General features: G+C 39.4%; 1 protein-coding gene across 1 annotated transcript; it reads left to right on the top strand.

The window, feature by feature from the left end:
• Positions 1-4,591: 4,591 nt before the first annotated feature.
• Positions 4,592-11,981, top strand: LOC118158685 (FRAS1-related extracellular matrix protein 1-like; the record flags this gene model as incomplete). Its single annotated transcript, XM_035313355.1, has 5 exons — positions 4,592-5,090; positions 9,417-9,511; positions 10,083-10,384; positions 10,848-11,044; positions 11,658-11,981. Coding segments are annotated over exons 1-5 (1,149 nt in total), but the record flags the coding sequence as incomplete, so codon positions are not given.
• Between the last annotated feature and the right edge of the window lie 1,214 nt (positions 11,982-13,195).

Genomic DNA, 13,195 nt, shown 5'->3' with positions numbered 1-13,195 from the left:
CTTCCCTTCCCTTCCCTTCCCTTCCCTTCCCTTCCCTTCCCTTCCCTTCCCCCTTGAAACTCAGTTGTATTTGGTGAGAACACTTATGCTTGTAATTAACCATTGCATAATTTTTCACATGTGCACCAGCAGCCTTGAGGGAAAACTAGTTCTTCTAGCATTTGGAGGCAATGTTTAAAAAAACATATCAGACATTCTCAGTCACTCTCCTCTAAACTGTACCCAATGTGCTCTACTCCTCTCTTAGCTCATCAGAGTCACACCAATGCCTCCTCAGAGGCTGCTTCTCCCTCTCCCTTCTTGCTCCCCTGGGATCATCTGCAGAGCAGGGCAGAGGTCTGCTGGCAGACAAAGAGCTCTTCAGAGTTCCCCTTGCTGAGTGTCCCTTTCACAGTGCCTTGTACACATCCTTGGGGTGATGTTTTGCACCAAGAAGAATATCCATTGTCCACATTGCCAGAGGTGGACTCCTTTTCCAGCTTCCCAGTTTATTTCAGGCAGTTTTTCTCTGGCAGGGTCAGATTGGCAAATCCACCTCTAGTCATGTCAAAGGATGCCTCTTTCTTTATCAACACACTTCTTATGCTACTATGTTTTATAGGCTTTATATTGGATCTCACGGGAATTACCGGACAGTCTGCAGGGTACAATGCAGTGTTTCAAAAAAACACAGCAGGTAATTAACTTGGGTCCTGGGATCCAGAAAGCTGTATCATTTCAGCTGAGAATCACAGCGTGATTTAGGGTGTAAAAGACCCCTGTAGGTAAATTCCACCCTAGAGACTCCACAGCCTCTCTGGCTGACCTGTTCCACTGGCAGTGCTCTCTGTGGATTTCTCTTCCCTAATATCTAATGGGAATTTCTGTTGTTGTGAATTTTGTTTGTTGCATCTTACTTCTTTGCTGTTCACCTCCAGATTCTCTGCACTCCTTTGTTAGATATCTGAAAGCAGATATAAGATTGTCCCATAGCCCTTGCTTCTCCAGGCTAAACAAACCCAACTGTCTTGACCTCTCTTCATAAATCATGTGCTCCAGACCCCTGACTATTTGTAACCCTGCCAAGAGATAGCAACTAATATATGTCTGTTTTGCTTCTCAGACCTAAGCTAGGTCCTGTTTCTGTGAGCTTGGTAAGTACGCAACTCACCTGGAGTTCAGCTATTTTACTCTATAGCCAAACTTTTAGAAAATCAATGAGAAAAAAGCTTAGTCTAAAAACACTGCACTAATCTTCCTAATGCATTGTTAATGAACTTCATTATTTCATTAAGCATCTAATTTTATATGAAATATTGCAGCATATTTGGAAGTAAAGCCTCAGTATCCAGGTGGCACGAGAAGGAATAGGAGGGATGAATCAGGCTTAGTGATGATATTAAGGGTAGAGCAGTAGGGAAGCTGTAAGCAACTTAGAAGAGCCCTCTCCCCCCCGCCCCCTCCCCTAAAAAAAAAAAAAAAAAAAAAAAAAGTGGCATCACCAGCAGTGGTACATCTGCTGAAGAGCAACAACACATGGACAGGGTGCATCAGCATAAGTGTCTTGTAGGACATACATGACTTTACTGAAGCAATATCCTCCTTTATACAAAAGTGAGAATGTTAATACTGTGGCTCTCACTTGGACATCTTCTCATTTTATTGCCATTACATTCGGAAAGGATCCCCTGTCATTTCATTTTGCTATCACTGGATTGAGGAAGTGAGGTTACACTTCTCAAGAACTTCACTCAGCCACACAAGGAGACAGCCCTGCAGCAGACAAGTAGGGACCAATTTCAGGAACATATTGGGCAAACACGTGTACAGTGATACAGGAGCAATACCTGCATGCAAAAGCAGTTAAAGAAAGTCTGTAAGACACAGTGAAAGCATGGGACCAATTTTGCGGCAGAGAATAGCTCATATATCCACCATGAAATTGGTCAAAATGCTCCTGGCTCCATTGGAAGCCTTTCTGCTCTTAGAGTTTTTGATGCAGGGTAAGAAAAGGCAGTGAAGAAACCACTGCCCATGTCTGAGGTTTATACCTGCACTTAGTCTTGGGTTTTATGCGCCAGGCACCAGGATGTAGATAGACCTAAGCTTAACCACAGTGAGCTGTGGATGTCTCTACATGAGCAATACTCTGACAGTGCTTGTTTGAGAGATACAGCTGGCTTTCTCTTTCATAAGCACATATGGAAAGTGTAAAGAGAACAATACATTTGCTGAACACTGTCACTGCTGAACTGGAGTTTAGGCTGTATCAAGGTACAAAGTGCTTTTGTGGTAGCCATTCAGGTGGGAGTAAAGACTGTCCAGAATATATATATATATTTCTTTTTCTATTCCTCTTTCTTTCTTTCTTTCTTCTTCTTCTTTTTTTTTTTTTTTTTTCCCTCCTCCTCCTCCTTCTCCTCCTCCTCCTCTTCCTCCTCTTTCTCCACCTATTTCTCCTCCTCCTCTTCTGACAATTTAAAATCCACTGCAGTCCCCCTGCCATGGGTTTCCTGCTGGCCAAGGATTCTGGCATGCTTGAAGCCTGAGGAGACATTAAGCACAGTATCTTCTTGAGCCATATGTGAAGTAGGATGAGGGCAGGGCAAGTGAAGCAGGTCTTCACTCAGAACATCTGTCTATGCTTTGCAACAGATATTTTTAGGAAACATAGTGTATTTCTGAAAAATGCTAGCATTTTGTGCACTAGGTGATAAATACCAGTCAGATATTCAGGCTAAAAGGCTGCATGTGCTGAAAACTGTACTTTAAAGCTGTACTTTTCCACTTGGATAAAGCCTGAGGTCGAATTTGTTTTCCTCCCCCTCTTTCCATGCTGTCCTTTATGGAATTGCTGACTGTCTTTCAAAACTGTGAATTACAGGAAGAAGAGTGCTGTCTCAGATGTGCTCATTTTGATGATGTGTCATGCACACTCATCTTAATAGAAAGAAACAAAAATTAGCATATATTTTGGGTACATTTATATATTAGGATTTTAGTAAAATCTGTATGTGTAAGTAAATGCTTTTAAACAAGTTGAGTTTTTAATTTTAATTTTATTTATTATTATTACTATTCTGGAGCACATTAAAAAACATGATGAAATCATGAATTTCATTCTCCTTTCTCTACCTAGAACTCTACATTTTCTCCTAGATTTTTTCAGACTGAGAAAGCTGCATAATTTTAGACCAAAACTGAAAGATTTTTAGATAAAAAGACAGAAAACTAGAATTAACATCTGGGGTCCATAGTCAACATACATCTAACTTTAAACATATGTTAATCCCAGTGTCTACAGTTTTAAAGCTGGGCTGAAGTGGGTGGATCTGTCTTGTGTTACTTTAGGGAGGGGATAATCTTTAACAAATTCTAAGTGCTATTTTTTCACTGAACCATAGAACTGAGGTGATGGCTATGTACAAGCATAGACTGTTCAGAAGGTCACTCTGCAGAAAACAGTAGAGTGAACACTTATCTGCGAAAGGCAATGAAGGAAATATAGAGAGATACATGGATTTTTATTTATTTATTTATTTATTTAATATTTAGGAAAGCTCCCTGTTGGCAGGGTCATATTTACACTGTATGAACCATTAGTCAGAACACTAAAATTTTACAAGAAATGGAAGGAATCCTGATGCTTTAATAGCTTGTAATTGCTTAGGATCTGATTAGATTTAATTATTTCAATACTGTTGCCTATTCTTTGGGCCACAGATCCAATTACTTTGGAGGGCTGTATAAGGGTCTTATAAGGATTTCAGAACTGCTTGGTCAATGACAGAAGAACTATGCTTTTCTTATGAAGTTATAAACATGAAAAAGGAGATTAGCTGTAACTAGGGGCATGAGAGACCTTGTGTAATTTTATTTTTCTTGTTGTCTATTGTTCCTTAATACTACTGGTTTTTATTATTATTATTTTTTAAAATTCAGTTCAGACTGATTACTATACATTTTATTTTTTTGATAAAGAAAAACAGCTTTGCAGTGCAATATTATATATATCTCTGTTAACACTGTGGGATAGTCAGTCACTGTAGTAGGAAGAGTAGAGAGTACTAGGAACATGTTTTGAGCTAAAGGTTGAGTTTTTTTCTCCACATTCAATGGCACAGAAAAAAAAGATGTATTTAACAAAAAGCCACATTTCCCTTATTCTACTTTATTCTACTACTTACATTGAATCTGGACAAAGGCCTACTTCTCTGCACTTTGAAATTACCTGGATACTCATATCCTTTGATTAATACGCTACTCAGTAAAACTAACACGGTCCAGTGGTAAAAATGTCTGGTAGCAGAGGATCCTACATACCAAATGTTTATTTGTGAAAATGCCTGGAGTGCACAGTGAGAGCTTATCTATTGAGGGAGAAGTCTCATTGGTACATAGCTAATTTACTGAGAACATTTACATGTTCTTAATGGTGTTCAAAGGTAAAGTTCATTAGTTGATTGAAATTAAATTGCAATTATAATGATTTATAAGGAAATGTGTTTGTTTGCTTGCTTGCTTGCTTGTTTTTAAGAGATGTAAGAGATGCTCAATGCCTTATACTTTTTTTTTTTTTTTTTTTTTTTTTTTTTTTTTCTCTTAAAGGATTAACAAACCTTAGAAGTACTCTGAGAACACGTTCATCATTTTGTCTGGCTTGACCAATGAATTTTATAAAAACCCAAGGATATTTTGAAAGATCTCTGTCCAAATTTCAGTCAAGAGATGCATCTTAATAGAAAACGTGGTACATTTTATCCTGTGACTAATGTTTTGGTCCTTCATTATATGGTGTAAATCTGCTGGCGGAGGAAGAGAAGACCACTTTCGCCAAGAACATTTTCACTAGTGGAAAAGAGCTGGTGTACCCAAACAATATGAAGCCATTTGAGAAAACCTGGTTGTTGCCACTGCTGTCCATTCTTCTAAGAGTTGTCTGCTCCTCCTTTATTAGTGTCAACCTTGGCATGAAAGTGATGAAGGGACAGTCTGTCTTCCTGTCAGAAGATGACCTCAAGTTCTCCATCCCCAGAGAGAAGGATGTGTGCAAAGTTGAAGTTGTGATGAATGAGCCAATAACACAGAGGGTTGGGAAACTAACTCCACAGGTATTTGGGCCCTGCTGTGCTGCTTTGTGTGTCCGCCTGTGTACAAGGATGGGAGAAAGTAGGAAGTGTTGCTTTCTGTAAGATTTTTTGTGGTAGTGGTTAAATTGCATAGAACTGACTGTTTTGTTTGAACGAGATTCAACTTTTTGTTAAGGTTATCCAGCTGACAGAGGATTGCACCCCTGAAATTGAAAAGTTGAGCTCAGTAACATGCATACATGAACGTGGGTCTGGTCAGAGTCTCCTTTCACAAATGGAGAATGGGTATTTCAAAACTTTTGGTTAGGAGACCTCTTCCAATCTCTCAGCTGCCTGTTTTTCTACCATAAGGATATCCACTGTCCTTTGGGTAATGGAGAGCCAGCTAGAGCATTTTGCATTTTAGTCACGCAGCCACTACCTTGGGAGCAATGAAGAAAAAAAATCATCACATACAATAAGCACATTGTGTACAGTATTGTTTGCTGCACTCTGCAACAGCCAAATTGCTAACAGATGGCAAATACATTAAAAAAAAAAAATGTTTTCTTTTAAAATCTCAGGCTTGTAGGAATGATGAAATATATTTCACATAACACCGTTCACTCATTTGCCTCACAAATCTCCCCATTTTAGTCATAGCAGGAGGGAGTTGGAAGTAACTGGCAAGAAAATATAATGGTAGAGGTAGATTAATGGCTTTAAAATGAACTATAACCAAACAGCTTTTGTCTGTTTCTGTAAAGTTTTGTTAATTGTACCATATAGCATACGTGACTATATTTGTGTATGTGTCTAGATTTTTAAACACTCTCCCTGAGGTTTGTGGTGGTCTCTGCAGAAGCACCAGGCTCAGAAAGTTTTTTAGAGCTTCTGGCTTGGTCATCAACATTATTTTTTACACCATTTTGCACCACAATTACTTCTGTCAAACCGGCACATTCACACCAGGGAAAACAGCAGGTGATGAACAGGGCAACATAGCTTCTCCAGAGACTGGTCCCAGGAGGTTCAGTTCCTTTGCTGGAAGGCTCTGCAGAGAACCCTCTTCCCTGAGCTCAGGGATCTGTACAGCATTTTTTTTTCTCTCTGCTTCCCCAGCCTTGCCTGGCCCACTAGGAGAAAACCGAGAGTCTTACACACCACATTGCCAGTAGACTGCCTCTGTATGCAAGGTGGCTGACTGAGGAATTGACCTTACTCTTTGCTTTCATTTTTTTCTGAAATACCTAGGGTCCTTGCTTTCTCTGCTCCCAACCCCACCTCTATTAAGTGAAGTGCCCATCCTTTCATGGTCCCAGTTCTAGCCCAGGCACACGAGCACCTCTTGGAGGCTGCAGGTGCACCTCACCCGGAAGAAGGTGCTCTCATGGGTAGGTGGACATGGGGTGCCAAGATGGAGAAGGGCTGTGGCTGCTAGTCGTGTGGGGATACCTCCCCTGGATGGGTGCTGGCCTGAGTGACATCCCAATAGGAAAGGTGCCTTCTCCTCCCCTCTGTAGCCACTTGGAGTTGGGACCACTGCAAACATGCTTCCAAGTGGGTTTCTCCATGGACACTGCCAGAGAACTGGGTAGTCTGCTTGTCTCAAGTCATATTCCCCAGCTGGGAAAGAACAATATGCCATTTGTAGGAAAAGACCTTCTCTTTTCAATGATACATTCAAATGTACTGTCTGATCTTTAACCATTCCTGTAACAACATGCCAGAGTCTGGCCATCCTCATGCTCTCATGCCACTCATGCTCTTTCTACCAGGAAATTCCACTGCCTGAAAAACTGATCTGATCTATTTTACTGCCATTAAAGTGAGTAATGTACTAGGAATGTGTGACAATTTAATTATAATTTGTAATTGAAAAGCAGTTGAAGTGGAAAAAAACAAAGCTCGACAGTAATTAGGAAAAGATTTAGATCTCCTTTGTTTTACCCAGTGAATTTATAGACAATTAGAGTTGCCTGCTCATATAAAAGAAAAACATATTAGGAAACATAAAACAGATGTTTCTTTTTGCAAAGCAGATTGAGCCTTATACACATATAAAATAATCAGTCGGTGGTAACAGACCTTTGTGGAAAGGTTCCTTAATCTTCTATCCCCTTGTTATCAATTAAGAGGTAGAACTAATGATGTCTTATAAAGAAATAAATCCATTCTTTGATATGAATAACCTCCTCAGTTGTAGGCAGTCTCCTCTTGTATGGACAGGGATGCATCAGCTGAGGAGTCGATTGTCAGGTGCAGGTCAGGTCTACATGTCACCAAAAACCCTACAGACCTTGAGGGTTCACTGGTTTATATCAGTGAAGAATCTCATCAGTGTATGTTATTAAACTACAGGAAGCTATAGCATGAGTGACTTTCCTATATAAAGTGCATATTTTTGTTTAGCTTGACACACCACTAACGACTTTTTTTGACTTTTTTTTTTTTTTTCCTAGAATATCACTGAAGACTGTCTAATTCATTACTTAACTATCACCTTCCTTTGTGTTAGCTTGCATAAAAAAGAGAAGATATTAAGTAAGAAAAGGGCATATTATTTGCTGAATACTGAAAAATAGCAAAATACACAGCAGAACTAGCACAGCATAGTTCAAACATTAATTATATATGAAGCATTTGTTCATGAACTCTTCTTGTCTTTTTTTTTTCCTAAGCAGCCTCAACAAACAAAAATCAGTCATACTGTCTGTAACACCACATATTGTGGATTGTTCCAAGATTATTTTAGCCAGTTGGAATAGGGTGGTAAATCCATGTATATGTGTCTGATAAACCACTAATTCATTACTTACTGAAAAAATATGATTTTGTACAATCTGCTTCTTGGTAAAAGTTAAAAGCAGGTAATACATTTTAAAATCACTAGAAATATGGAACAATTACCATGTAGCTTGAGCCTCTGCGAGTAATTCTGAGAGTGAAAATGGACACTGCCAAGTGATGAAGGGACATTAGATGAACTCTAATTTCTAAATTCCTGATTGCTAGTGTGCAATTAACAGAAGCGCATCCCAACTATTTAATTGATTTACATTGAAAGATGTAAGAACTACTGGCCTTTGTTTCTATGTAGCCATTACACAGCATTAGAACTTCCATCTTGCTGTACCAATAATAATAAGAAGAAGAATGAGATAATTACTTTATTTTTACATTGAAATTCAGAGCATCTAAAGAATTTCTCTGTTTACAACACTTTCAGTCAGCATTTCAGAATCTCAACAAAAAGCCCTTTCCATTTTACCATCCTCCAGATTGGCTGGGAGATGTAGCTAATTAAGGCAATCCACTTCGTTTTCATTACTCTTTTACTGTATTTTAAGAAATGACTGGTATTATGAAATAACTACTTTCTGCAAAAAGCCCTAGCTTGCCAGTCAACTGCACGTGTTAATTTTGATTGGTTATGACCTCATAAGAACTATTGGTGAATGCTAAACAGATTTTATTTTAGTCCACAGAGGAACAAATCATGTGTGAATACTGCCCATAGAAACTGAATCAAAAACACATTTAACTCTGCAGTGAAACACACAAGAAATGACTAGCTTCTGGTCTGTTGCTGACATTAATATGTTCTTTCTGTAGATATGAAACATTGATTATCCTCTGCCTATGCATGGGATGTATAAGGATTCCCTCTTACCACAAGGATAACTTGGAAATGGTCTTATCAATGCTAGAAACTTTCAGTCATTTAATGCTGTTAAAAATTATAACTGCATGTAAATCACCAGACACTCAAACTGGCTTATGTGAGGACACATCATATCAAACTGGCATATGTGAGGACATATCAATCATATGCCCCAAAATCTAAATTCCTCTTCTGAAGAATGGGCATATCAGAACTCTCCAGAGCAATATATATACACATATATATACTTATATACAGGATTTAATGTTTAAACTAGCTACACTCATAAGCAACTTGTAAAGCTATTAAATGTAATGTTATACTTCAGAAACTGTTGGTAGTTCAGATCAGTTGCAGGCCTTCCTCCGAGCACAACAGTATCCATACACCCACAGGCTGCAGTGCTGGGTATGTGTGCGCTAAGCTGGCTGTTGAGCTGCAGGGGAGAGAAGGGACTTGGTGGCATGAGAAAATCACCTTTATATGCTTTTCTAACTGTGGAGCGCCAGCATCCCCACATTGCTGTCAGTGCTCTGGATCTCTCTAGGAGACCAAAGAATGGGTAAATACCTATTTACAGAAATAAACTGCAGATTAGAAATTTCCGTAGGCTGATGCATTCCTGATAGCCAGAGAGAACAGCAACAGAAGTTGTGAAGTGAGCTTCCTTGACAGTGTTGTACTTGTCTGTTCTTCCTCCATAGGTTTTTGATTGCCACTTCCTTCCTAATGAAGTCAAATATACCCACAATGGTTGTCCAATTTTAGATGAAGACATGGTCATGCTCAGGCTGTACAGGTAAGCAGCACTGGATCATCACGCTTCATTGTTACAAGGAATGCAGTTTGGTAAGAAAGAGCAAGCAGTCCATTTTTCAGGGTAAAAGCAGGTTCTGCTGTACACGTGGTAACTACTTAGATTCAGCAGCAGCATTGTAAATGAACAGCTGACCATCTGTTTACAGGAACATTTTTCACAATTTATTTCAGATATGCTGTAAAAATGTGTTTGTTAGTATTGCTAAATATTATATACTGCTTGTTCATTACAGAAAATCAGTGATTATTCTTTTTGTTATTGAAGGTGGCATCAGTACTTTAAAAGAATGGCATGTGCTTTACTGCTGACAGAGACACAGACCCCTGGGTATAAACAACAAATAGCCTATTCCTTCACTGACAACCTTTTCACAAGCATGAAGAGGTGGGCACTTGTGCTGGACACCTCATGTTCTCTGAAGATCTGAGATTTGAGAACACATGAGCGAAAGGGGTTCAAGTAATTCAGTTTAGAAAGTGAGGCTAAAGCCAAATTCACAGAGAGTACCAGATGGGATGAAGCATAATTCATTTCCTCCTATCACCTGCAGGTTTACAGAAACCGAAACGTTTGTAGAAACATTCACCCTCCACGTGCAGTTACTTGAGCCAGACTGTAACATCATCAAAATGCGCTCCCGAGCCCTGGAGGTACCTGAGTACTATGGCCTGTCTAGGACAATTGACAAGAATGTCCTCACTTTTGACTACGACAGGAAGATAAATCTGGAATGTACCATTTCCATAGCCTCTTCGGAAACCCACCTGCCTGCTCATGGCCAGCTCATCGTGGGGGAAGTGCAGCAAGAACAGCTTCGTGGGGATCAGCCACGGAGCTTCTTCCCTGGCCCTAGTACGATGTGCTTTAGCTGTTTGTGTTAGCAGGTTCAAAGGGACCTGGCAGATTATGTTTGCTGTTTGCTCCAGACATGCTGGGTAGGAGTGGGTCATGTGAATTTTAACGAACAGCTTGAGCTATCTTGGAAACTGAAAGGGTCATGAAGCTTGTGTGGGGCAAAATGCAGCTCACAAATGGTCAGTAATCCCCTAACAGGAATCTGGTTTTGGCTCCAAGACCTGTGGACCAATGTGAGGGCTTTGAGAGTGCCAAAACCCAGTAGGAACAGCAGGGGGAGTTGGAGGAAGCATCTTGCCAAGGGCCGAGGGAGTCTGGAGCTGGGAAAGTTCAGCTGAAAGCAAAATCCTGTAGGAGAAATTGGGTCAGGAAATTGGGGTTAGTTTAGCCTAGTGAACAGGTTTCCTGTATTAGTTTCTGCTCAGTTAACTGTTTCACTATGGCTTCTGTTGGGTTACAGAGCACAGCCCAGGCCAGCAGTGCAGAAATGGGAGCTGTAAACAGGGAGTGGGAGTCATCCACAACACAAAAATGAGCTGTGAAGAGTTTCTTAGGATGGGGATTCGGTATCAGCACCTTGACCCTCCCTCGCCAGACACGGATTATATTCCTGTGAGGCTGGATCTCACAGACAGCAGAAGCAAAACTCTGCACAAGGTAGACTTCTATGCAACTTTCAATGTCTGATTGTCTTCCACTTTCCAAAAATGTGAACTTTTTTTTTTTTTTTTTTTTTTTTTTAATATTTTTACATTGTTGCCAGCTGGGCAAATTACATGCATTATCTTTGTGTCTCTATGCTACAGAGAAACACCTCTGGCTGTTTACTGGCAGTCATCAGTAGCTTAGCCTGAAAGCAAAATTAATCCTGGCATAATTCCACCCCTTTACAGACCATGAACTCCACTGATTTCAACATATATAGTAATTAATAAGCTAAGAGCTGTGTGAGCATTTTCAGTTAATAATAATTAATGACTCATGTGCATGTTTCTGTCAGGTAAAATTATTCATGAAACTCACATCAAATTAGGCAAGTTGTTTCAGCCCAAAATTAAAACCACAAAGAAGACAAGTGAACCTGGAAGACCTTTTCTGAGGTATAAATATTTTACTTTAGGCATTTTCTCATGAAAATGTTTAAATTCTTTTCAGAATAATTTATTGCTTTAACAAATGCCCCAGTTAGCTATGTGAAAGTAATGGAAATTTAATTTATGTTGTTTGCTTCACTTTGTCCTTTCAGTTCTTCTTTTTCTCCCTGTTGTAGACTGAATATGCATGGCTCCCTGTTCAGATTAAAGGCGCTATTCGCAATCAAATTCCCAAACCTGCTCTGGGGGCAAAGTTCTTCCTGGAAGTAGACCAATTTATTTTAACCTCCATTACAACCACAACGGTTGATGCTGAAGACAATGAAACTCCAAAGTCCCTGCTTGTATTCAACATTACCAAGCCACCTCTGCAGGGCTTCATCACTCATTTATCAGACCACACAAAACCTGTTGGCTCCTTCACATGGAAAGATCTCAGTGAAATGCTCATTGCTTACCAGCCTTCAAATAACAGCCACACAGAGAGGAGGAGTTATAAGGTAACAGTGTAAAACATGAACATTTTCTGTTTTTCATCTCCTTGCCATTCGTCAATCTATAAATAAATGCATTCATTTGTAATGGATATTTTTCAGAACAAAACATACTGTTTCTCTAACTGTGGGCAATACAGGAACTGAGATTATATATTTTACCACTTTCACCTGACTCATCAGTCTAACACAAACCATGCCTTTGTTGCTCGCTACTCTAGTAATTTCTCTGAACTCAAAGATTTTTATCCCTTCTCTCTGAAAATATCTAAAAAGAGTTTTCTTCTTCTTTCTTCTTCTTCTTCTTCCTTTTTTTTCTTCTTTTTCTCTTCTTCTTCTTCTTCTTCTTCTTCTTTCTTCTTTCTTCTTCTCTTCTTCTTCTTCTTCTTCTTCTTCTTCTTCTTCTTCTTCTTCTTCTTCTTCTTCTTCTTCTTCTTCCTTCTTTCTTCTTCTGAAGACCTGGTGTCTGCATGTCTGTAGTAAGTAAACAATTGAACTGTGTAAATCTATGAGACCAAGGCTGCAGGAATACGTTTATGTATTATGGGGAGGAACTGAGCACCACTTCTACCTTTCCCATGTTTGCTGCTAGCAATGTTTCACCCTCCAGGTCTGCCAGAGAGTGCTGAGGATGAATGTCTCCCAGTTTGGGTACAGTGATTTTTTAGTAATCAGGACATTTTGTGGAATTCGATAGTGTGCCAGCACTCTGAGAAATAAGCAATAGCCATAGAATGGGAGGAAGATAAATTATTTAAAGAAAAATATAAAAGTTCTGAAATTAAATCTGATTAAATAGTTAAGAAAACAAAAACAAAAACAAAAGCAAACACACAAAAGAAATACCAAAAAAAAAAAAAAATAGTTGGTGTTAAAGCAATGAAACTGTCTGAAGAAAAGCAAAATCAGAGAAAGGTCAGCTGGAGAAAGGCTGGACTGGAAAGCAGAGCATCAGTAGTACATGTTGGCAGCTGATGCTGACAGTTTGCCTCTTTTAACCTCAACTGTCAGATGAACCTCCTTTTTGCTGTTTCCTGTGTGAGTAGCAGTCATCCTACCAAACTCTGCTCTGTAAGAGCCTCTTCTCCATTCCACTTTTGGCGTTGACTGCTGATTTAAGAATTTCTGGGCAATTGAAGAGTTTGACCCCCGCCAGATCTTATTTTCAGTAGTTTTGCATTAGTAGAAGCGTATCTAAATCTTTGGGATTAGTCTTTATT

This window comes from Oxyura jamaicensis, assembly GCF_011077185.1.
Source record: "Oxyura jamaicensis isolate SHBP4307 breed ruddy duck chromosome Z unlocalized genomic scaffold, BPBGC_Ojam_1.0 oxyZ_random_OJ67381, whole genome shotgun sequence".
NCBI classification, from domain to species: domain Eukaryota; kingdom Metazoa; phylum Chordata; class Aves; order Anseriformes; family Anatidae; genus Oxyura; species Oxyura jamaicensis.
Note: the sequence above shows the minus strand (reverse complement) of the source record. Positions and strands in the feature narration are given on the sequence as shown.